General features: G+C 41.5%; 1 protein-coding gene across 14 annotated transcripts in view; it reads right to left on the minus strand.

The window, feature by feature from the left end:
* The window catches only part of PIEZO2 (piezo type mechanosensitive ion channel component 2), a 321,453-nt gene extending 300,598 nt beyond the window's left edge, over positions 1-20,855 (minus strand). For all 14 annotated transcript variants that reach the window (XR_003993421.1, XM_030498994.1, XM_030499011.1 and 11 more), the window contains exon 1: positions 20,393-20,855. Coding sequence is in view for 13 of the 14 variants with exons in the window: in XM_030498994.1 (XP_030354854.1) it covers positions 20,393-20,456 (64 nt within the window). In the remaining variant the exon portion in view is untranslated. The remainder of the gene's footprint in view (positions 1-20,392) is intronic.
* Positions 20,856-27,030: the final 6,175 nt, after the last annotated feature.

Consider the following 27,030-nt stretch of genomic DNA (forward strand, 5'->3'; position numbering starts at 1 on the left):
TGCTGGAGAGCCAGGGGAGGCTCTGTGCACCAGGACAACAACCCCACCTCCGCTGAGCTGATGACCATGCACATCATCTCCACAAGTGCTCAGCCCCAGGCACCAAGACCCTGCACCTGCTGAGGGACCACCATCCTTACTGCTCCCCAGCCCACAGCCACCCACTGCGTGCAATGCTGGCACATGCCTCAGGGACTACATCCAGCCCAGCATGCGAAGCACAAGGTGGTGTGAGTCAAGCAGTTGCTCTACTTCACTTTTTAAAGTCACCCCTCCCATAGCAACTCACACCACTACTTTGATCAAATTTTGAGAAGCCCATCTAGAGTGTCATAGTCTTTACTTCATTCTCTACTGTTCTTCACATACTAAGCTGGGTGAGGAGGAAGGACAGCAGCTGGAATGCAGACCACTGAGCATTGCAGACCTCCATGGACCACAGAGCCCAAAGAAGAACACGTGATAGAAGAGCAGGAACAGGGAAATGAAAAACATATTTAGCAATAACTTTCAGGACGAAACAAAAAATACACTAGTCCATGGGACGGGGGGGAACTAGATGATCTTTAAGGTCCCTTCCAACCCAAACCATTCTATAATTCTATGATAGACCCCTTGTTTAGTTGTTTGGGGTTTTGGTTTGGGTTTGCTGTTGTGTTTGGTTTTTTTTTTTCTTTTTTTGTTTTTTAAATGCAAGCCAGAATCAGTTGATAGTAGCTGAGTCTCTACCTTGGTCTAGTTGCAACAGGCAAGAATATTTACCGAGATTCTTCCACCCTTTCAGTTATGAGAAAAGCACATTACTCTGAACTGCACTAGAGGCTGATACAAGCCACAAAACCAGATTGCTATCTCCACAGTAACACTCTTTACCCTCTGAAATAAAAAAACATGTACAAAATAACAAATTCCACCCTCAACAGTTTCTGGATGCATACACTTCTCCCGTCTCTCCTTTCAGCACCACTTCCCATTTGTCACTTTTGATGTCTCTTCTTGGGTGCCTGGTCATCTCCTCAAGTTGAGGCTCTTTGAAATACAGGAAGTCTGGATTTCCATTTCTGTTTTCACTGCCTGTTAATTTGGATGCAATCTTTGATTCTCTATTTCTGCAACCTTTCTGCTACATTCAGTCTTTTATAGAAGTCCTGTCACTTCCTTCCCTGTCATTTCTAGGATTCACATATTCTTGCTGGCCACCATGAGTAACATACTTTCTACTGACAGTGTTGGTTGCTGTTCTTATTATCGATCTCCCAGCTGGCTATCTTCTTCATCTTCCTAGTCTGCTTCCAAACATCATTTATCTCTTCAAATCCATCTATTCATTTTTTCATTTCTCAAAAAAACAGCCAGTCATTTCTTTGCTCTTTCCTTTGAACACCTTCTTACCCCAGCTCTCACTCTACTAATGTCTTCCTTATTCTCATTCTATGTATTCTCACCTTTCATATTCCACTTGCCTTCTTTCCTATTCTTCGCTTACCTGCCCTTATCTGCTTGCCTTCAAATCCTTTATAAAATGGGCTTCAAATACTCTGAAACACATAATCACATTATTATGTAATTATCTTCCCCACTAATGATTCTGTCCTGTGACACTCAGCAGGTCAGGAAATCACACTACATTTGCACTTCTTCAAATGTAACTCAATTTGCTTCCAATGAAGGTGACTGTTTTTCTGGAGTTACACCAATAAAATGCCTATAGCCCATGGCTCACCCTATCAGAGAAATAGCAAGCTCAGAAGCAGATCAGCTAGCATATGGGGACATGTGCTTTCTAAAGGGGAAAGGCAAAACATCAACAAAGTTACAGCTTCAGACAAGTATTTATTCTTCTGAAATCTATCCAAACCAACAGTAATCCATTTTGGTTCATCTTGGTTCATCTTGTTTCTTCACAAGAGCCTCACACAGAAAAAATGTTACACATACATAAATATTATCAACTTCTGTATATATTAATAGCAAGGAAAATCATACATAATACTTATCTAAGTACTTGACACTTTACTGTTCATCAACATGTACACTAACATCCACCACAGAAAACTGGCTATGTGGCAGCAGGCACTTATCCTGCTCAATCTCCTCAGGCAAACTTGAGTAATTATGTTTCCTCATTGTTGCCAAAATGATTAAATAACTTTTGTAACATAAACAGAATGATCACCCAGTATACCGTAACACTAAAAGGATAGAAAATATCTTTATCCCTACGCAACTAAACAATATAGTCCAGTGTTTTACTGTGGATTAAGGAAATCTGTTTAACTGAAAGAGTTTAATTTCCCCTACCAGGTACTTTACACATTCAAATGCCTACTGCGTGTGTTCACACACCCTCTGGTTACGTAAAAAAGAAATCCATTCCCGTTAATAGACCTGAATTGTTAATATTCTGCTCTCTCACTCTTGTTTCACAGATAGGATTTCCACACCCCTTCTCTCTAATGCCACCTGGGAGGATAACACAGGGTAAAACTCTTCCACCTACCAATTCTGCTACTGGAGCAAACATTTGTTTATACCTCTACTATGGATTTACAGCATTTATCACAAAAGGAAGTAAGATCACTTCATGTAGTTAAACTACATACATCTAAATTCACATTTTTGAAAGCCGATTTATTTGACTACACGTTAAGCAAACCAGTAAGGCCAGGAAAACAACATAATCCACAAGATAATCCAGTATTATTGCACAAAAGATGTAACTGGACTTCCTTCTGCAAAATTTTGTTGTTTTTAACAGTGCAATCATCATCCCAGCCAATAACCTAGGCAGTTTATCTGGTGATGTTTCCACTAGCACTGTAAGGAAAACAAACCAACCAAAAATTCTTCTGAAATATTTTAACAGACAAAATCATTCTCAAGTTGCTGAGAAATTTTTGGACAGAAACACACACTTCTCTCCACATTGATTCTCATGTACATTTGTAGCAGACACTAGAAGTCCAGTCGGATACTACACCTGCTGACACTGAGCATCAGTGAAAGGTGGACTAAGCATCTGACCAAGCACATGGTTACTTCTGCATGTGCTACACTGCCTCTTTGACCCTCAACCCAGTGGATGTTTTCAACAGTGCCAGTCACGTTCTGAACCATGTAAACTACTTTCACACCTTTCCAGATTTAACAATGGCAAATTTATGCCTCTCACATAATGGTGAACATGTTTAGTCTCTTTACAACTTGTATTAGTTTGTTTCATCTCATTGTAGCCAGCTACCTCTTTCAAAGGGACTCTGAATTTACTAACACATCAATGCACAGAGCCCCTTTCAATGTTAAATCTTCCCACTTCTACTTCCTAGGAAGACAGCAAAAAATGTGATATCGTACCACTCAGTCTGAGTTGTGTGTCTTACAGGTATCTAATGAATAGCATACCTTAATTAAATTGTTAACTTTATATCATGCTTCATATTCACACCTAATCCATACAGTTTTCTCAGATGATTTTTCTTTTGGTCTTAACAGAAGGTTTGTCAGGGTGCATTAAAAGTATCCATTTCCAAGTTGCCAGAACTCCATCACAAGAAACACATTGGAAGCTAAGTCTGACTTCTTCCCTTACTTATTAAATAATCACAAAGGATTCCAACTTCTCTTATAGAAGGATCATTTAAATTACTAGGATATAACTCTTTGATATCACCAGTTTCAGTGGTAATACGAACCAGCCCTATCACATCTTTGCTATAATTATTTTTAAATTATAAACAGTTCAGGTATGGCTACCCATTCTATATTTGCCTAACAGTGTTTCCAAAAAAAGAAGACAGATGGTTACTGTGGGATGCTGACCACTCAAAACTCAAGACCACTCAAGAAATCAATGAAAGATACAAAGATTCAAATACTACAAGGTCAAGGCCATTTATATCAGAAATAGAGCAGCCAGCAGGACTAGGGAAGTGATCGTCGCCCTGTACTTGGCATTGGCAAGGCTGCATCTCATGTATTATGTTCACTTTTGGGCCTCTCACTAGAAGACAGACATTGAGGTGCTACAGCATGTCCAAAGAAGGGCAACAAAGCTAGTGAAGGTTCTAGAGCACAAGTCTTACAAGGAGTGGCTGAAGGAACTGGGGTTGTTTAGTCTGGAGAAGAGAAGGCTCAGGGGAGACCTTATTGCTCTCTACAACTACTTGTAAGAAGGTTGTGGTGAAGTGGGGGTCAGTCTCTTCTTTCAGGTAATGAGTGACGGGACAAGAGGAAACGAGCTCAGGAGCCATTGCGTCAGGGGAGGTTTAGATTGGATATTAGGAAAAAAAACTTGACAGAAAGGGTTGTCAAGCATTGGAACAGCTGCCCAGGGAAGTGGCTGAGTCACCATCCCTGGAGGTGTTTAAAAGACATGTAGATGTGGCACTTAGGGACGTGGTTTAGAGATGGACTTGGCATTGTTAGGTCAATGGTTGGACTCGATGATCTTAGAGATCTTTTCCCATCTAGATGATTCTGTTCCATTCTATAACACTTTTTATTATGTTACCTCTACCTTATTAGTAATTGATCTTTTAGAAGTGATCTAAATATATAATGAGCTTAATTATAGTATAACAGAAAACTGACAGACAGGGAGCTGGGGCCAGCTGCAATGGAAGATGCAATCTTCACACCGTTACCAATGAAAACACATAACGGAAAGCTCAAAGGAGGATATTAAATGACAGAAGCAATTTGCTTGAGTTTTTGCTCAGAACACTCAACATCCCTGAGGGCCCCAAATCTGTTATTCTGGATACAACCAGACAGCAACAGCAAAAAAAAAAAAAAAAAAAAATATATATATAAAAAGGAAGAAAAAAGGCTAGTAGCAAAGGCTACTCTGCTAGCCTAAGGAATCTTTTCTCCTTGTTCCTGAGGAGAAACACTAATGTTACAGCTGGTGGCAGTGGTCCTTGAAGGGCAATGTTTTCTACCAGGATTTTGATAAAAAACAATGTGAAACAGACAACTGCAGTCTAATGTGCTAACAGCTCTGCAAACAACACTGATAGTAACTGCTCCTGTAGCTTTGATTAACCACCTAATGAAAGACACTCTACTTCTCTTGTGCTCAAGACTGCATTCCTAATGTCTCGTTCTCTGATTGTGCATACCCATGACATCATTAATTTATTGACATCATTTGTGGTCTTACACTAACCACAGACTGCTACTGCTGACTTTGAGGCTGAATCTAAGGTATTTCGTGTTTTAAGTATAAGGAACAATCTAATTAGATACAAATATACCCTCTGGAATGGAGTGACAAGCTGATGATTAGTTATCTCAAGTTACAAAACACAGCAACAACAGCAATTTCTTTCTAATTTAATCTTACGTCTTCCTCTTATTTACTCAACTTTGTTAAGATGGGACGGTGTGTTATATGTTATCTAATTCATGGAATGAAGACACTGGTATTTTTGAGTAACCTTCTGGCACTGGCAGCACTTGTTCTTGGACAATTGCCTAGGGAATCATTACTTTAAAAAAAAAAAAAAAAAAAAGCCATTTGTATCATGCATTAAAGAATTTGCCAACCTGAAAGGTGATGTTTTAAAATCAATTCAGCACCCAATGTGCACCAATCCTAGCCACTAACATCAACATGCCAAACTAAAGCCGTATCAATTTTAGTAAAAAAAATTACGAGAATGAATTACCTGAGCACATTTTAAATGCACCACCTCAAGGAGGAAAAAAAAGGTGTTATATGTGAAAATAGCGTATGTCTGCCTTCATTTACCTTACTAACTTTAGTAGTAATACGAGATTGTAAGATGCTATTCTGCAACATGCTCCTTCTCCCCACCTATGCAACATTTGGCTCAGTCGTTACGCATGGAGGTGGGATGCAAACAGAAAACTTATCAGGTCTGATTTGCAAAAACGATGGGTATCCCCTAGCAGGTATGATTCACTAAATCTCTTGGAATCTGGCGATTCAGAGAATCAGACACATCTTCTTTAGCTCTTTTCTACTCCAACATACTAGGAGAGGTACACACACTAGTTGCTAGAATATCAGAAATATTTGAACATTTTGGTTATATGACCTTTACGAAACACTAAAGCTAAAATTACCAACATTTCTAGACCACTTTTTAAAATGTGGCATGCTATCCTGATATTTCCCTGTACATATAAATATACTTCTAAAGTACTTCACATTTAGAAAAGCTAGTCTCACAATAAAACACCAGTTTCAGCAACAGATGAAATAGTTCGCCAAATCAGGCAACCAAATAAAAAGAATAACTGAGTGTGATGCTTCTGCAATGATCTGTTCAGATTACATAGTACATATTTTATTTGTAGTGCTGCATGGGTGGGTGGTGTTAAACTTTCAAAAGGAAGAAGTAACAGATGCAGACAGTGAGAAATGCAAATGCTAAGCTACAGGAAGGTATGAGGACATTTCCCGCAATTACGACAGCTAATAGCATAAATAGCCCTTAGAAAAGTCACCTGAGTGGCTACAAGTAAGCTACATCAGCTATTGTTTTCCATGTTGAAATCATCTGTTACCTAAGGGCAGATGTGTATAGAAGAAAAAACAGGAGCTGCATGTAACTTCTGATATCAATAACTTGCCTTTCATGAAATGAAGGCTAGCTAAACTGAACAGTTCAATTTTTCAGATGGTTAAACCACGTCTCCCATGCTTCTTATAGAATGAAAGAAGGGAAGAGAATTTCTGATATACAGTGTGTTGACCCTCTAAAGGCAGCACTTTAACTGAATACTGAAACTGAATACTGAATACTACAGTTAATCCATAAATCTTGCAGTTTTCAGGCAAAAATTTGGAAACAATTCTTTCTGCTGGATCTATAAAACCCAGTACAACAGATTCTGTGAATGACTAGCACTAAGTGTTTCATATATCCAAAATGCAAGCCAGCTTCTCATATACTTGTTTCAAAATTGCAACCCAACAGTAAAATAACTACTGCTAAAAGTAATGTCAATACTACATGAGATGGAGATCATCTAGGAGAAAAGAATTCAATACAGAAACATGCAGAACTGATTTTCTTCCTGTGGTTTTGAAACAAATTAGCTGTCATTGATTTACAGAATAACAAGAAATACTGACTAATTAAAAATATTCAAGTATGTAAGGATGACTGCTGGGAAAATAATGCAAATAATTTGCTAGCTAGTTAGCCCCTTAGAGAATGCCAGCATTGGACAGTTCTTGAAACTGAGAAGAAGTGGTGTAGGTCTTGTATTAATTCATCATTCCATTCACTGCAAGTCAGTGACAGATGACTGTGCCAACGTTGCAGAATAAGATTCATTAATAATATGCACTTCCAGCTGAGAAATGCAAGTTCAACCTTTTTGAGCCTTTGGATACATATTGTATGTGTTAAGACACAGCAAACCAGAACATGTCCTAAAGATACTGGCTGTGGTGAATTTATTTATTTATTTTTAAAACCAAGAAAGGAAAATTGCACACTCTGAGATTCAAAGTACCAGTGAGTTTAGAGAAAGACTGGAGAAACAATTCCTCACAGAAGGATTTCCAAGACCCACTGCTGTACAGTTTGGAACCAAAACTCAAAAGCTATAACCAGGACACCCTGAACAACATACTCAGGCATCTACTATCACATGAGAAGAGAGCGTGTAGGATTTACTGTAAAGACTAAATACTTTGGTCCTTAAATCAAAAATGAGACAGAAAAATTCCTACAAATTCTGCCTGGTTACCAATGCTGACTGTTCAGATATAATATCCAACATCAATTTATTTTTACTTATGATCCTTTGATCACAGTTTAGAAGTTCCGCATTTGTTATTTGGTTGGGTTTCTTTCTTTTAAGGAACAATAAAAATGGTCAATGTCTACTTTCTGTTTCTCAGTAACAAGATGAAAAGTTTTTGATCAGATCTCACTTGTGACATTCAGTGTAAGCTACTGGGCTGTACCAACAGCAGCATAGCCAAGGGAAGTGGTTACTCCCATTTACTCAGCCCTCCTTAAACTACATCTGGAGTACCACATCTTGTCCCTCTCACGATGAGAAGCATGTTGATAAATTTTAACAAGTCCAGGGGAGGGTCCCTAAGACAGTCGGGGCTGAAGCTTAAAGTCCTGTGAGGAGAGGCTGTGGGACCAGGGATCATTCAAGACACTTTCAGAGGCACCTCACAGTATCCCCCAACACCTATGGGGAAAAGACAGAGCCAGGCTCTTTACAAAGGTGCACACTGAGAGACAATAGCCACAAACTGAAGTTGGGAGGATATAAAGGGGGGAAAGAAGAAAAAAAAAAAACCCAAAACAATCACTATGAGGCTACCTAACTACTGGAAGAGGTTGTAGACCTCCATTCTCAGAGACCTTCAAAACCCAACAGGAAAAGCCCTGAGCAATCATGTTTAAGTTTAGTGCTGCAATGAGCAGGAGGTTGGAGAAGAGACCTCCTGAGGTGCCTTCCAGCCTGGGATGCTATGAAGAGGGAAACACAAACACAGACCAGAGCTCATCCTGTAATCACCAAGAAACCTTGCAGGGGAGTGACCAACCTCAACCGCTTCAAACGGATGTATGAGAAACCCAAACTGAGTAACTATAGAATTACTTGCCCCACCGGAGAACACTATTCTTTCTCCTCAAAAAAGAGGCTAGTTTCAGTGACTTAACTATCTCATCCTTTTTGGGGTGCCTGTGTCCTTGGTTTTTGGTTGGTTTTGTTTGTTTGTTTGTTTTTCCAACTGCTACATTCCTACTTCAGTGTATTTCAACAACTGCTACCATGCATTAATTATGCAGACAGGATACTCTGGCGATAAGACTTTCTTGTTCCTTCCAGTTTGCAATATTGTTTGCAATTTGCTTGCAATCCTTCCAGCACTGGAACAATTGTGCTACTTTCCCATTTTGAGGGCAACAGGAAAACAGCTTCCTCCATAGGGGGGGAAAAACAAATGGAATTCCCCCAAATACAGTAACAGTAAATACAGGCAGGAAATAACCTGATATCCTTCTTCTATAATTCTAGCAACTCCAACTGCTTCATTCTCCAGGGTACGCTAATGACCATTCGGGACCTTCTGCCATTTCCTTACTACTGCCAGTATAGCTCATCACTGAGCAGCCAAGTTGTAGGAAACAAGATTTGTGTATTGCCTCATTTCTGCATTTTTATGTGGACTTCTCTACAAGAAGGGATCAACTTAAATTGATTAGGCCAGCCCTCATTTCTAAGCCCTTAAAATGGCACAGTGGGGTTGTCTTACAGCATGCAGGCATACTGAGGGGTGTAACAAAAATGTAGATTTGGCTTACTGAGGCTGACAAAAGTTGACAGTGCCTTATTTCACAAAAGGTTATTGTATCTTAAAGCAACTTTTTGCTTAAAACACAGTGGTACAATAAACTGCAAGGGTCTTTTCAAAGCATGCATAAAAAGAGTATGCTTACTTTTGCTTTCAGCACATTAACAAGAAACATATTTGTAGAGATCTTCACACAGCTGTGATGTTATATTTGCAGATGACAATGAAAAGCTGTGAGAAACAGGTTTTGATATTTATGTACACTAATGGGCATGATGATTGAGTTTGTTGACTCAGTTCAATAAGAACAAATGACTTACAGGTTAAACACTACAGAAGGGTATTTTAAGATACATTATATCAATAGATTTATACATATACACAGTATTTCTTGTATTGCATTTGGCCTCAGAGTATACACGTAAGACATTGTGTTTCAAGGTTAAACAAGTCAAAATATTAGAACTTGGAGAGGAAAGTTGTACTGGGTTGAGGAAGTGTTAAATAGGGTCCATTTTCTCAGACTTGGGACTTCTCTGATGACAAAGGCATCACTTGCAGAAGAGTGATGGAAAATAAATGTCACTGAATGCTAATCCTTCTAAACATTACAGGACCCACCGTTAAGAGCAACCAGCCGTTAAACAAGGAGATGAAGTCAATTATTGGATTTATTTCAAAAGGAGGTGCGAGTACATTTAAGGCTTGTGTGGTACAGAGTAAATATGACTTGAGCAGCTGACTAGGCTTTTCTCCCCCATCCACTGTGTTTTCTGCACTGTACCTTAGGGAATAGGAAGGTCATTTCGCCTGAGAGTAAGAAAACAGTGAAGCTCTGAGCTAAGCTGTATGATTTGTCATACTAACAAGCACAACAGTAGGCTCACATAAGGAAGATCAGGAAGATTTTTGAACACAACTACACCCCATGGAAATGACAGTCCCCTCACAAGAAGCAATAGGGGAAATGCATTTTTATAGTAATATGGACATGTACATTATTGCCCAACAAAGATATCAAAGGTCCTGATCAATGTACCATATGATAAGAAGAGCATGAAAGCTTAGGAAAAGAAAGATGTGCCACATTAGGCAAGAAGGAGAAGCTTATTTATCATAGAAGTAAATCACAAGGAGTTCCCCTAATCGGGAAATGTATGAAAATAGTTAATAAAACATCTTTAAAACCCCAGGAGAAGCTTTTCTTCTGCTCTCTTAGAAGAAGAGACCTGATCAGACTTCAGAAGAAAACAACCAACGATATCAGAGAAAATGTGACATCAAAACCTATCTACAGGTTCATAAGAAAAAACCTTGTGAAATACATGAACTATGGGGATTAAAGTCTTTCCAGTTGAAACATATTATCACAAAGAGACAAACAGACACAGTATGACACTGTGGGGTTTTTTGCTCAATTACATACTGAAATGATGGAAGAAAGTGCTAAGCTTTATTATCTTTACCACAAGCTTTGTTTTTAAGAACAGAGCAATGATGTTTTATTAAAAAAAAAAAAAAAAAAGGTTATTGATCTCCTTTCAATTTAGGGAAAATAAGCTATGGAAGTGGTATTTCTTATTTACGTAGCACTACACTGCAAATACACAGACCTAGAGTTTAGCTAACAAATAAGAGAGATGGGTCATACTTCATAGATCTCCGTTCTCTAAATTAAACAGTAATTTGACATGTGTTAAATGTCAAGAGAAGAAAGAAGAATCAAAAAGTTAACGCAGTTTCTCTGGCGGTCGGCACATCTATCACAAGCACTACAAGCTGAAGAAAGCAATTTTATAAACTAGCATTTAGAAAAGCTGTAATTTTTTTCTACAAAGAAATATTCAGGTATTGCCAACAAAGAAAATGCTGATGTTATCAATGACAAAACGTAGAAAAATGCAAAAATGTAGAATGTAATTATAATTCAATGCTCGCACTGAAAGTGAGTTCCTTCTAAAAGGTGCCTGCAACACACATGCCCCAAAAAGTCCGATCCCTGATGAAGTTTCAAAAGGTTAAAACATGTAGTTTCTTTTAGGCTGTTATCTTGTAGAAGTGGATCTAAGTATGTATTTGTGTCAAAAAATGCAGTGTTATTAAGGAATGTAATAGGACAGATATTTAAAATTCCAAGCACCGAGTGAAGGACCAGAGAACCGAAACACATTTTAGCAATCACATTACAGCTGCGAATACTGTTTAACAATATTCTCATAGAAGGAGGCCAACAAAATGCCAACATGAGCTAATATTTATTTATGGCAGTAAAAGTTTTTTGCATACATCAGGATTTGTGGAGACAAATCACCCTCACTAGCCTTTGGCTTATGAATTGATCTATTCTCAGTGACCAGGAAAATGCTATTCTGAAAGATGTCATAAAAAGCCACAAATATTACAAGGGAAGAAAAACACAACAAAAACAGGTGCAGCCACTATGCAAAAACTGTGCATATTCCAGACATTTTCCAACATATGAGCATGTATAAAAAATTCAGAGTAACTGTGACTGTACTTACTTGCTAGAGGTTAACAGATAATTTCCTAGACAAGCAAGCAACAATACCAGTGGTATGTAATGCTGTAATCAGCATCATGTTTTACAGTTGGAGATTTAGTTTGGAAAAAGGCTTGTTTAGTTCAGTTTGGAAAAAGGCTTGCTTTCAGACTGCAAGGTGGGTGGAACACTGAATCATTCCTTTTGGAGCCTTTGGAACTTCAATCTGCATTTAACAGAAGCTAAACTAAAGGTAAAGGCTAAACATATACTTGCAACTTGGAATATGTGACTGCTAGCAAAAGAAGTTCAATGTCCCCTAAAATACCCAGGAGCTAATTTCTCTATTAGCATGTCTTTCACACTCTCCCCCCAGAAAAATCAGCATACAGTTTATGAGTGGTATTAGCATGACTAGGGAAAAGACAGCACCTGTTTAGCATCTCTTCACCCACGTAGGGTTTCAGTGTCCTTCAGCACAGTGAGAATCGAAAACACATCCCCTTATCTGTTAAAGACATAACTCTCAGTCTCCCATGCAACTTCTGAACAAGGGGCAGACTTGACCCTCACCTCAATGCCCCTTAAATACTTCAGGTTGAATTTATGGTTCTGTCAAGATACCTTAACAAATTAGTGACTTGGAAACAGTAGACAGAGTATGTAATGTCTGCAATCCCATGCTTTATAACATTTTGCCAAAAAAGGAGTGATTAGTATATCACTCACAAACACACAGACTCACTTCTTGAAGTTTTACTTCATTTCCAAAAGAGCTTCCAAACTGAAAACTACATGAATGAGCTCAGAGAAGACCTACACTGCACTTTCTTATTATTCAAATTGTACAAGTGTAGTGCCCTAAACCTCTTTCTTTATGGGGAAGGCAGATTTACATATTGTCATCCCTTTCTCCAGAGCTGGACAATTGATAGGAAATTCAGAGCTGTTAATTTCTACAGTTAATCTTAACAGTTGATTTTATGCCTTGCAAATGTTATTCTAAAGTGTTAGAGTAAATAGAACACTAGACTGTTGTTGATTTAAGTGATTATACATACTTTTTCCCATCCAAAGGATTATTTACTAAGGCAACAAACTGAAAAGGAATCAAAGAGTACTCTTTCTTTATTCACAGCGGAGTTCACCCACGGAATTCATTGCTACAGGATATCATCGAAGCTAACACTGCAGCTCGGAATTAAAGATATAAAAGAAATTAAGATACAAAATAGCAACCTTAATGTGACATTCAGGTTTTACAACTGTCTACTCGAGACGGGAAATGGACAGGTATGACTCTCAGGAGAAGAGGAGAAGTGCATTAATTCAACCACATCCTGAATGTAATGCATCAAAGGATGCACTTCGAGCAAACACACCAGAATAAAGATATTATACAATTCAACTTGGGGACTTTTTTTTTTTAATATTAAAAACCTTAAGTTGGCTTATCTGACAAAGCGACTCCCAGTATACCAGTTTCTCTCAGGACAAGAATGAGAGGACTCTGTCACTCATATTCCTGCCAGCAACACCTGCACTTTTTCTGAAAACTTACCTGCATGCTGCCAGATTCTGACCTGCTTAGCTTCAGAGATCTGTCAAGATGACAGCATGAAGATCTGTGGTCACCACAAAAGTAATGTTACAGAAAACTTTTACCCTAGAAAACAAACCTGGATTGATTTAGTTACAAATATCAATCGATCTGCTGCAACACAGAAAAAACAAGTCCCCAAACCCCCGCTACACAGCCTTTTTACTAGCTTCACAAGTCATACTTACAGTATCTTTAGCACTGTAAATATCTAATACCTGTAATACCTAAAGATACTACAAAAGGTTGTGCAATCTACTTGACTACACAGACTTTTTCACTAAGTAGCACTTGCTAACATAATTCTTGAAGATAGAAGGCAAACAGCCTATTTCTTAGAGTGCTGCAGTCCAACAGGCAAAAGTAGTTACTGACATTCTGGAAGTGAAATGTTATCCTCAAAATAAGACACTTTGGCTTCACAAGGACTATCACTTCAATGTAAAAAGACACAGAGAAAAGATAGGTAGAGAAGAAAAGCTGGAGTGCAAACACTCAGCAGCTCTAGATGCATGTGAAAAAGATTTTAGTGTTAATGAAGGAGCGTATCATTTGAAGTTCCTCTCAGATATGATCCATTTAATGATATTCCCTTCCAAGAGACCTTTTAGCAGCGCCAGCCGTTCTGATGTTGGCCTCCTTTTGCCAGCGTTTGCAACTCCACTGCTCCAGCACACATACTGGCAAAGCTGTACCATGAAATTATTTTGGTGCTTTAGTGGTTAAAAATGTCACGGTCCATCTCCCCAGCCCGCTGTCTAGCAATTTTTGTTTCTCACATTTTTGACTTTTAGCAAACTACCTGAAATTAGAGAGCACTGTGCCTACACACATACAGGTGCAATAACAGTATCATTCTCTTCCTTGACCTTCCTCAGAAACATACTCAAAAAAAATGAGTTATCTGTTCCCCAAAAACATAGTCTGTTATTTCATGCTATGATTTGACTGCCCTGATTTAAAAAAAAAAAAAAAAAAAGCCAAAAAAACCACAAAAAAAACCCCCATACAAAAAAAACAAAAAAACACCCCCAAAAAACCCCCCCAAACCAGTGGCTCAGTGTTGTATCTGCAGTTTATGAGACAGAAAACGAATATCATGCATGACACGATTTGCAACTGATACCCATGAGCTCCAGCACTACAAATAAAGGATTCAAATGTTTTCCAGTTCCTATAGTCACCAGGCAAGTTGTCCACTTCCTCCAAGTAACTCTCTCCAGTGAGTTGCCTCCCACTGACTTCCATTCCTAAGGCCAACACTGTCTGCGGAACGAGTTACCTACCAGGCAAACCTTGCAAATATATCTAGGTTCTGGTTTTCTCTCATCTTAACTATTAAGTGGATTCAAACTACTTAACAGAACAGCTAGAACAAGTAAGTAGAGGTGGTAAGAACTTAAGGAGAGACATTTTGTTCCCATTTTTTGTGGGAGGCATCTTTAAAGAGAGTTCCCCAGGCTGCATGCTAGGGGGAAGCAGAGGCAGTCAACTTGAAATGGCTGTTACAGAAGAGAGCACTGTGCTGGTGGGTGACGGCTGCCTTCCCGCTCTCCCCGAAACACTTTTCTCTAGATCTTAACTGACCTAAGATAGAAGCCACAGAGATGGAAATGACATTTGCTTTTTGTGCTCAAGAAAATCTAATCCCCTACCTACAAGCCTGGAAAATGCTGCTCCTGCAAAGTTGTATACAATTCTCCCCCTTCACCCCTTTCACCTGCTCTCACTGAACTAGGCAAAACTTCCTTCAATAAAAGTCAGACAAATTTCTAAAACATTTGAGCAGGGTAAGCAAATTAACAGCCATTTTGGGATCTCTTGTGAACACAGGCATCCAAGTCAATTTTTGTCAGCATGCTACCCATTAAGGGATTCCTAGACTTCTTGTTGCTGTGACTAACATTTTTATGAGTGTTCTGGGACAACAACAGTTTTAAAATGTAACGGGAAATCTATGTGAATCTCCCTCATGCTGTTCCCTATCACTCTTCTCAGTACAATCATAACAAGTATTCCCCAATGCCACCATAATGATGGAGAAGCGGGGAAGAAAAAAAGAAAAATCAGTTTGATCTTTGCCTTCTTTTTCAGTAGCTGACCAATTTGAGAGTGTAACAATCACCGCTCTATGTGAAGTTTATTTCAACTTTAGAAACATGTCAGAGTTTTTTAATATGTATGTGTATACACATATGCACATGTATATACCCTCATTATGCAAATTATCCTCTAGCCTGAAGAGTCTTGCATCACAACTTGCTTTGTCATCACCCTGATCTCATCTGTGCAGGTTGGCACATAAAACTCATTCAGTCACCTGAAAACTGCACCACAATGTCATATTGTACCATGATTTTTAAACAGCCACCCCCAGAGAAATCAACGACAAGCACCAAAAAAATAATAATCTAAGCATGGTATGGTTCACTGCCTCCACGGATTTGCCTTAATATTTCAGAGTTGTTCAAATTATTTTGTCATAGAAAATGTCAATAATAATAATTCAAAGCATCAAAACATACAGGGAGGTACTGGATTCTGAAACACTCTTTAAAACATACAATTTAAACAGCATTTTAGTACCTGCTAATGTAGCTGTGCAGATACTTCCCCTCCAAAGTCTTCAGCAACACTTGTTAATTTGAGGACTAAAGTCACAGAGCACACCAAAGCATGCTGGATTCTACCTTTTCCTTCCAAGGCAGAACAAGGACCTCAGTCCCGCAAAGGCACTTCCAACAACTGAATATACGTGGGTTTGAAAATACTGTGTATGCTTTAAAAAACATTCTCTGTAACATATCACTTATATCCTGAGAAGATGATAATTCTGATTCATTTGATATCACTATGATGAATCACGATGACTGAAAGAAATAAAAGCAATTCCCACTATTTACCAGGAGTTCAAAGATTTGGTTTGAAGAAACAAGTGAAAGCTTCCAACTAATACCTGAACTCTGTCATCTACAAGAACTCCAGAATATTTGATTTTTACCTGCCATCACTTACCAAACTCTAATACCTGTGCTCACCCCCTCAAAAAAAACCCTAAAAGAAAAGCTTTCTAGAAGCTTCTAAAAATCTTACTTCATCTGGGTCAAAATTCAAGAGTTCAGAAAGCAAGCATAACTTCTCAGAACCGCTTGGGCAAGGCAGCTAGCTCATGGAAGCCCATTTGGTGGTAACACACAATCCAACAGCATCAGTAAAACACCAGAGAAAACTGTTCTCTCTAAGCACTGCTTTTCCCAGCACGCCATTTGAAAATAATATTATTTTGCTTAAAAGAAAACTAATGAATTGTGTGTGAAGTAAAACAACTGGAAGCAGAATAACTGAAAATTGTTATCAAGTGATGTAAACTGCAACTCTGTGGTTCAAGTCTTTAAAAACCAAAGGAAGCAATTAGCAAAAGATTGTTCTGATGCCTTACTTACAAATCACATTTAGCATGTTTCAAGTTCACAAGAGTAACAAGAAAAAGACAGGTTCATGCCAGGGCTCAAGCTTTAAAAAACAAAACAGAAAACTTCCCACCACCAGTGCCAAAAGCTCCCTCTCCTCTATTTTATTATTTGTTTTTTCAGCATTGTACTATTATGATACAGGAAAATATCACATTGCAGTAATCTCACTTAAAAAAACCAAACCAAACAGATCAAACTCACTCTGCCTTACTACAAAACACAGTACTTCATTTGCAAGGAATTTTATTTACCATTACTGTGATTTACTGTTTAGGCTCTAGTTTTGCATCAGACTGAACGTAAGATTTCATCATGAAAACAACATGGTGGTAGATGAACTCTGAAGTCGGAAGCCTACAATCAGCTTTTCAATCCCAGAGCTTTTTGTTTTGTACATGTTAAATTTCCTGTTTTCAGCAGACACTCAAGACACATCATTCTTGAGCTTTAAACGGATGCATCTAGGATTACCCACACAAGATTACACTCTTTGGTGCTACAGATCCGATCCTAAAAAACTCTTACAAGGAATAGTGTTTTCCCAGTTACACGGTGCTAATCAATGTTTGGAATGTATTTCATACCAGCAAAGATAACTAGCGTTAGTATTTCATTTTACCGAAACTGAAGTATTTATATTATTAAGGGTTTAAAGCATTAACCATTTCTAGAGTATTTAAAGAATCAACTTCCAGCTTAGCAGATGTGTTATTTTTAACAAGTTTGCCACAGCCGCCTTTGCTCATCAGGGCCTTCCAAGCCTGCTACTTTCTACCCTCAGAAACAGAAAAGCAAATCATACCATGATAAGAAACTACAATAACCTAGCATTTTAAAATCGGACTCTGAACCGAAAGAACAACTCTGTATTTCCCCCTTTTGGCACTGCCAGACCCACTTACTGGCCAGAGAGGGGTGGGAGACAGAGGCATCACTCTGAACAGTGAGTCCTCATGGCAGCTTTTCAGCGGCAGATGTAACCCCACTATAAGTCATATAGTAAAACATCACTTTCATACATGAACTCTGAAAGGCCTTTTTCCAGAAGCCCATGAAACACTTCCTTGATGCTGTGGAAAAGAGGAGAACATTAGCTCAGAGATAACTCAGGTGCAGGCACAAGAAATGTTAAGTGAAGGAGGCTGAACTAGGTTTCACCCTACTGAGGACTCTGCTAACCGCTTGTAAAGGGCAAAAGAATAGCAGACACAGTAAATTAAGGCAAGAGAAAAGCTGTTTGTCCATTTACTGATTTCTCTCTCAAAGCCAACTGAACAATATCACTAGGCCCAAAAACCAAAAGCTCCGCAGTGGGACTTCTCTTTCATACTTGAGACAGGAAGTCCCTCCTTCACATTTTGTATTTCTATTAATATTCAGATGAGTAAGATTTATGACCATAAGCAATTCATTACAACATCAGTTCTCATCTGTGGAAATACTACTGCAATGCGAAAGTACCTCTGCATTACTATCAGGAATTGGGACAACAAAACCATTTATCTGAACTTATTTTGGTACAGAAAGAGTTCGGCAAGAACCAGACTGAGCACCGACAGAACAATACCTCCACTATTTTAATACCACAGCTAGATACTATGTTATTAGAGTAATATAAACAAATTCCACCTGAACACAATTTATTTTCTAGAAACTTTCCTCCTCCCCATATGTCTTTCCAGCAAATTCATCCTCATCCATAATCCAACCATATTTCATCAGTTTAAGGAAAATACGGATGGGGACCAACAGGTTTCAAACAGGGGGCGCCCTGTGCCCAGCCCTAAAGACCTGCCTGGTACCACCACCTCTTGGTTTTGAAGGCAACCTGCCACCTTCAACATCTACCACTCCTCAGCCCCTCCGCACATAACGTTCCTGCACACTGGCCACCAAGGCACCGACATCCAGTCACGCAGGTTGCCAAAGCAGACGGGCCCCTCACCAGCTGCCGTGGACCTGGGGAACTGTGGCGCTCCCCAGCAATAGCCACCAAGCTCAGGCCTGGGCACCTGCTGGAAGGCTACAGGCTCTGGAAAGGGCAGCAAGCGGGTGCAGGTGCTGGTGGTGGGCTGGAAAGCTGCCTTCATCTCACCCCTTCATACACAATCCCGGTACCACAGAGCTCACCAACACCGCCTCAAGCAATACAATGAGGAAGAAAATGTGTTTTCACTCCCAGCCCGTGGAAGCAAGAGGCGCCGCACACTGGAGGCACCAGGGAGAGACCTGGGTTCCATGTGCCTCTGGAGGGGCTGAGGAGGGTCCGCGAGCTTCTCCCGGAGGAGAAGTCGAGGCAATGGGGAGCACGGGGAGCGTGGGGCACCTCCCGGAAGAGTGAAGGGCACATGGCTGACATGAAGAGGTGCTGGCCAGGCCACCACGGGGCTTCTTCAAGGGCAAAGGCTGAGCGGCTGGGGCGGGGAGCGGCTGGGCAGCTCTGTCCCGGGGATGCCGGCGAGGCCTCTCGGAGAGCTGCACCTCGGGGTGGGAGGCGGACCCCGCAGGCTTCCGCACGGCCGGGAAGGGGCTGGCGGCAGGCCGGGACCAGCCCGGGAGCCCCCGGCGGCCGCGCTCCGCCGCCCGCAGAGGATGCGCGGCGCTGGTCCCCGAGGTGTTTCGTTCCGCCGCCGTGCAGGCAGTGGGCACCATCCCCGGCCCCGCTTTCCCTCCTCCCGCCCGCAGCCCAGCAACCAGCCCCGGCACAGCCCTCCGCAACGGCGGCTTACGCGGCAAGCCCGTCAGATCCACGATCTAACGAGTAATTCGTTTGCTTATTCAGAGTTTAATTTTCAAATTGTGCGGAAGCATGGATTAATATTAACATATTCCACCCGTGGCTGGACATCGCGGTTCTCCATCCAAAAATAATGCGGTTTTTGGATGGCCGCCTGCTAAATAACGCGGTTTTAATAAACTGAAATTTCTCTCTCTCGACAATAAGACAAATCTCCCTCCTGAAAACTTCCGTGAATTAGAGAATTGCTCCTTCTGAAAGACGCTTACTCCCCGCTTTTACAAAGTACCCCCAGAACCCCAAACTAGGCAGATGAGCCAGCAGGGCGGAACACCAGTTCCTCCTCTCGCTCTCTCACACCTTTCCGCAGGATGCGGGGCGATTCGGGGTGACGCGGGGCGCGGGAGCCAGCGGCGGGGGTTCCGACCGGAAAGCCGCGGAGAGTCACTGAGCGCCGCGGAGCCCCGCACGCGGATGCTGAGGGGCCGGGAAGAACCCCGCCACGCGTGCGAGCTCCGCACCCCCAGGCGGAGGCGACAATAAAAAATAACCATTACCAACACCATCAAACAACAACAGATATATATGAAATAAGAGTGGAACCGCGAAAACTGGAAGTTTTCTAGGAAAGAGCGGAACGCCGGAGCGGCCGCCGCGGAAGGAGCGCGGCGCATCCCCTGAGCCGCGACACCGGGCGGGCAGCGAGGACGGTCCCGCGGTCCCGGGGACCGCACCCGCCCGGCGACCCGCGACGGACGGACAAACCAACGGAGGGACATACCGGCAGTCAGACACACGGGTAGGAGCAGCCGGAAGGTGAGCCCGCACACCACCTCGGTGGCCATCGCGCCGGGGCGGGGGTCGCGGCCAGCCGGCCGGAGAGCCGTCCCTCTCTGCGCGCCACCGCCGCTCCTATGTCCGCCCGTGCGCGGAGCCGCCGCGAAAGCGGAGCATCGCCCGTCCCCTCTTCGCCTCGCCTCAGCCGCGCCGCCTCACGCCTCCCGCCACATCCCGGCGGCAGCCCATGCAACCAGCGCCGCGCCGCACCCCAGGCCTGGGGCACGCACACGCCGCCCCTCGGGCTCCCCCACCGCCGCCTTCCCGCCCTCCTCCCCTCCGCCAAATAGCGCAGAGCGGCCCTCCCCGCCCGCCGCCCCGCCCCCTCCGCCTCCACCTCCTCCCGGGCCCCGGGACGGCGCGGGGACCAGCCGGCGACACCCGACAGCGCGCCCCGCGAGGAAACTGCCCCGCGCCCCGCCCCGACAGGGCCGGGCCGGGAGGGGGCCGGCCGTGCGCTGCCTGCCCCTGCCTATGCCCGGCCCCTGCCCATGTGTCTACCTTCTGCCTATGTCCCTATTCCTGCCCCCACCCTCGCTCTGTCGTTCCCTTACTCCTGCTCCTGCCCATTTCCCTGCTCCGGTCCCCAGTCCTGCTCCTGTGCCCTCGCCGCTGCCTGCGCGCCCCGTCCGCGCCGCGGGGACCGTTCTGTCACCGCGCTGCCACCCCCAGCTGGCTCCTGATCGCCACTTAAAACCTTATCGGTTTTCCTTAACGCTTCTTTTTGTGTTGGTTTGGTTTTGTGTGTGGTTTATTTGGTTTTGGTTTTGGGGGTTTTTTTTTAACTAGAATATTTTTTTATTATTATTGTTGTTATTATTCACTAAAAACTTCTGGTTTATACTTTTTTTCTTGAGTAGAGGAGCAGTTTTCTCCAGTTTGTTCGTCCCCCCTGCCCCTCCCCCGTGTTTCAGCAGCGCATTTAGGTCCACAAGAAAAAAATAGATCTGCGGTCGCTGGAACGTATTTGACTTTTCTGGAAAGCTTTTTACCCCTTAAAATACGGTGCGGGTTAGAACACGCGGTGGGTTGAAAAGGGCCATTTCGAGGCTCAGCTGGTGTGTCCCTGTGTGTGTGCTGAATAAACCTAATAGCCTGGGTTGAAATAGTGATGCTGTAAAATACAAAGTTATTAATGTTATTAATACAAATAAAAGTCCATTTAATCTTCAGCACTGTACTGCAAGCCCTCTCGCTTAACTGAGGTGAGTTTGGACAGAATGTACTCTTCGTGGGGCAGTGCTGGAGATAACTCTTCACTCTCCTGCAAGACTTGGAGTAGGAAAAAGCAGGGGCAGTGACCCTGTGGTCCTTAGCATAAATTCCCAGGGCTTCTTCCCAGTGAAGGACCTCATCCAGTCTTCCTTCAGTATAAGAAGTCTTAGATTTGCTCTTGAAGTCCTGGCTTTTTGACTCCTTATAATTACTTAAGCATCCTTTGCTTTTGCATGCTTTTTAGAATACATACTTTCATACCGTTGTTGCAGAGAAAACTATTGGCAAACATGGGTGTGACCCACAGGAAAATACAAAGGGTCTTTTAAAGAAAAAAATACTTTGTGGTTTGGGGGTTCAAATTATAGGTGTTGAGCCATGTGGACATCTGATTTTTGTTTTATGAATAATGGCAATTATTCAGATATAATACAACAGGCAAACTGATTTGTATATTTGGAGAGTAAAGAACTCCAGACTTACGTGTATGAAAATGCTCAAGGAAGCTAAGAAAAATCAACCACAGGCACTAATTCAATGCACCGAAAGGGTCCATTATGAGGACCCAGGTCATAAAGGACCTGTATCACAAAAGCCTGAGCCTTCACTGAAGAGGTATGGTCATTTCACACCCAGACACGAGCGTGTGCATGGAGTTTAAATATCACATCCGCCAGTGTTACCGGATAGTGTGAGAAAGCCCTGTCCCAGTAAGATGAATGCGACACTTTTAACTCGGCTGTGAGGCACAGCCTGGGGAGATTCACTCCCTCATTTCCCGCATTCGGGCCCAGCACAGCTCTCCCGGACATCTCGGCAATGAACCAAGCCTGGAGATTTGTTTCTCAGTGTTCTGCCGTGGTTTTCTGTACATATCGATCTCTGTGCATATGCCTAGTGATCATGTCTGTAGACAGTAAACTGTAGGATCGAGTAGGACTTCAGTCTGCTAGTGATCAGCCCATGGCAAAGTAACTGCAGCATTGTTTTATGACCACAGGGTCTGTCTCCAAAACTCAGAGTTCCTGAGGAAGCTCTCCTTGCCTTAGAGGCTCCAAAGCAAGCAGTTAATGGGGTAGTCTGTATGTGTAGGATACATGCACAGCTGAAATATTCTGTGCACTTTGGCAGCACATTTTCAGCTATTTGATCAGGATTTTTTTTTTCTATTCAGTCATCCAGATTCACTAAAGCAAGGATAAAGTATTTATTACTTTTATAGTACTCGTTACCAAATAACTTTGCTTCCTGAAACACTGCATTTTAGTCTAATATTTGGGAAATAAATTAGCCAGTTTTCAATACTTAGCATTCACGAGGTATGAAAAGCAGAGTTAAAATCCACGTATTGAGTGGCTCCCTTACCTTCTGCCAGACTGTTCATCTACTGCAAATCTGTGCAGCCGCAGTGCCCACCTTTTGGCTAAAACGTCTTGGTAAATGACAACATTTCTTCCTCACAGCTGCTGGAGTTAGCTGTTTGCAGACATTATAATTTTGGAGAGAAACCATCGTCCAAGCACACCTCTGTAGTGGTAAGAAGTATGAAAAAAAAGATGTGAGGCCTTACCAAGAATCGTGTACAGTGCCTGGAGTTCAGCTGTTGACAGGGAACAGTAAGCGGCATTAACCTGAAAAATTGGAGCAGGGCTATTAGCCAGCATGGAAACAATAAAGCATAGGGCTCTGGCTAAAATAGGTAATATAGAAAGAGAAACTGGATTAATTGGGAAAAGTGTCTGTGAATGAAGTGTACGTAATAGAGAACAATGTCTAGGGAGAGCCAAGAGTTGATTGAGCTGCACCAGTTTTGCAAGTGACATAAAAAGCAGTTTGAATATAAAGCAGGAAGGTCTGCTTCTTCCCTAAGGGCATGCAACTTAGTGAAATCACGCTGTGGCCCACACAGTTTTTCTCTTTCCCTCTGCAAACCAGAGAAATTGCCAGGCTGTTTGAGTCCTACAGCATACAGTAAATTACCACTACCAGTAGACACAACAATCTCACCATTAACCAGCATTCCTTTCCCTTATTTTGAGCTTACCAGGATCTCAGACCCCCATTACTAGGTGTGTAACACTACCTCAGGTGAAAACATTTTAGCAGTGGGGAGGCTGAAGGGGCCTTAATGAAGAGAGAGAAGAAGAGCTTTCTTAGATTCACAAAAGAACAAATTCAGCTGTGAAGAGATTTGCTCCACCTCACCTGCGTCACCTTTCCTCTAGCAATAACTGGGGCAATTTTGGAAGAACATTGCCCCTGCTTCATCCAACATGCCAAGATCAATTGCAGTTAATAGAGTTCAGAGGCTGAGAAAGTTACTGGGGAAAAAAAAGTCCAGAATATATTGTGTCACAGGTTCTATGAGGTTAGAACAAAATCAACTGGAACTGCTGATTGAAATTTAAGTGTGTTGAGCTGACTGTCTAAAACAGTGCTGGTTCAGAAATATCTTCTAATTGCCTCAGGTATCTGATTTGTTTGGGTGTTTGAGCCATGAACTCATGCCATTGTTCTAGCACCCACAGGCTCGAGTTAACATAAACAAGGGCTTGTGTATGGATAAAGATATATATATAATTCATATATAGAGACTAACAGTCCATGCAGTTGGTTAGCTCCATAAATGACTGCTAAACTAGCCAAAGAAATAAAACTCCCCTATACAAGAAGCGCGAAGGCATTAACTCCCATTGAGAGGCAGGAGAAGTTACTGAAGCCTTTTCAGCAGGAATCACTGCTGTACAGAGCTGGTTTATTTGTTATTCTTACAACACAAGAGTCCTGCTTTGGGGGCCTGGGGGGAAGGAAATGGCTTTAACATTTACAGTGATGATTAACTAGTGTGTTATGTCTCTTGATCCATTGCTCCATAAGACTACATGAAAACATCCTGCTCTTCTTTACTCATTCTGGAAGTCCTCCTCCTGCTCAGCCCTGTCAGCAGCTGGGGGAAGAGCCTGCAAGTGGCCCCACCAGGAGTCAAGCAATTCCATTTTTCAGTTTAGTTCACATTCACTCTGACTGAAAGCTTGTTATTGTTCACTTCCAGCATGAAGTCAGCTAAACTTCAAAATAACATTCAAGTTCAGTTCTGGTTCAAGAAAGTTAAAAAAAGCAGTTCAAACTGATTTTTGGTTCAGAGTCAGTTTAACTCCCCAGTACAGCAGTAGTTAGTAACTATTTTATCCTCTTAAATTATGAGCTTGTCTTGCCTTACAATAAGGAAATTCATTCCACTTAAATGTATGCTGAGTAGGCATCCTTAGAAATGTTTGGCTGCCCCAGCAGAGGAGAACGTTTCCTAGGAGCCTCCATATTTCCCCCGTGCTTGATTTATCTTCCATTCATTAATTCATAATTTCACCACTCATTTCAGCTGAGTTAGAATTGGGCACAGGGTTTGCAGAAAACTTTCTAAAATCAGATGCATTATTAAAGGTCTAGATTTTTTCCCCCTCCTAGCCTTTGTTAATTTTCGCCATTCGTGTCACAGGGCCTATCTAGAGTTTTTGTCTTGCACAGTAAACATGTATTTATAGAAACCCTTTGTTTTTTGCTGATCTTGTTCTGCTGGGTTTTACAATCTCATCAATTAGGAAGTGTGAAAACATTATCATCTTTACCTGACAATAATGTAAAACGCAGCAGGAGAGATCTGCCACATACTTCAGTAGTTCTAGTTTAGCCGCATTTTGTAGGACATCGAAGCTGGCAGAATCCAAATGGTATCTCAAGGCATCATTGACTTTTGCTGCAATTAGAAAGGATATTTGTCCTTGACTACTGAACACTTCCACCTACATCAGAAAGGAATTGTCAGGAGCAGCACCCATAATGAGTGTTTAGAAAAATGGAATTGTCTAGGGGTCAGCGCAGAGGGCTGGCAAAACAGAGCTGCTGACTGAACTGATGGAAACATGTCCCCAAGCTCCTCCTGCATGCATCCTGCGGCTGAATCAATAATACAGGAAAGCTCATTGAGATACATTAACAAGAGAGGCTAGACAAGGCAAAAGCAAAGTGGGATATTCCCATGGAGCTGTGGCATTACATACGTGTGAATTTACTCGTATCAGGAGCAAATTTTAGCAGTTACACATGGGTTATGTTTGCTCCTTTCAAATAAACTATGTTTCAGCAGCTGAGCCACTGTTTTGTTTGCTTGCAAGTTTCTTTTCTTGGTGGAATAAGAAATACAGGATAGCTTCCACAGGGAAGGATTAGTAGTATTAATAATGTATGTAATTTTATATTATATATAATATAACATATAAAATGTATTTTCATATTCTAAATAATATGACATATATAGTATGTAATGTAGAATGTAACACAAATACATTTATAATATATTAAACTTAATAATTAGTATAGATTATTTCTAATTAGATTATTAGTATTTTAAGATTTCTCAGGCAAATTATGCCAGGGAATTTCAAGCACCACTCTTCAGCAGTGAAAAAAAAAAAGTAGGAAAACCAATTCTAATTCAATGTGCATGATTACCTGCCTGCATGTAATCACATTTTACACTGAAAGAATTTTGAAAAAGATTCTCCCAAATCTGAAAGGGTTGTTCAATGAACAACAATGAATTTTCCCCTGCATGTTAAGAGTCCAAACATGAGCAGACTCTCAAATAACAAACAGGCCTGTCACGTAATTAAAACTGTCTAGCATAAGAGCATAGCTTGTCAAGATTAATTTTCAATCTGCAAAAACACAAGTAATAAATTTCCTATTCATCACTGAAGAAAAATTAACCGTTTAGGGTATTTGTAAACTACATTTACATTTCAAGTGTAGTTTTAAGAAAATTTTAAAACGTGTCTGGAACGATGAGATAACATACAATTATTCTTGGTTATGTTCCGTGAGATTATTGTCTTGACTCTGGGTAATTATAAAGTGATTGTAAAGCGCGCTGAAATGAAGCGGTGCCAAGACAGACCTACACAGATAGTTGTAAATACAGCTATGCAACAGATCTCAGCTAACTGGAATAAAAACATAAAACATTGCTCTGGAGTCCTTTGGTAATGGCTGTCAACCACTCTGCTGTGGTGATGATATGAGTTACATTCAGTTTAGTAGCCAGCGGAGATCTGGACCTTGGCATCACAGAAGCACCGTTGCAATTTACACTTCTGCTGGCAGCATCAGCTCAGAGCAACGAGAAATGAGGCTGAGCAGATCCCAAAGCACACTGGACCAAAACCAGAATTCTCTGTGGAGCAGTATAACAGTAAAATAATAGATTTATTAACCAAGTGAAAGAGCAGACATCGCTGCACACACCTGTGTTTCAGCCAGAACTCCTTACTCCAGCTGAGCCTACTCAATCAAAGAAGCCACTAACTCCTC

The sequence above is a fragment of the Strigops habroptila genome, chromosome 1 (assembly GCF_004027225.2).
Source record: "Strigops habroptila isolate Jane chromosome 1, bStrHab1.2.pri, whole genome shotgun sequence".
NCBI lineage: Eukaryota > Metazoa > Chordata > Aves > Psittaciformes > Psittacidae > Strigops > Strigops habroptila.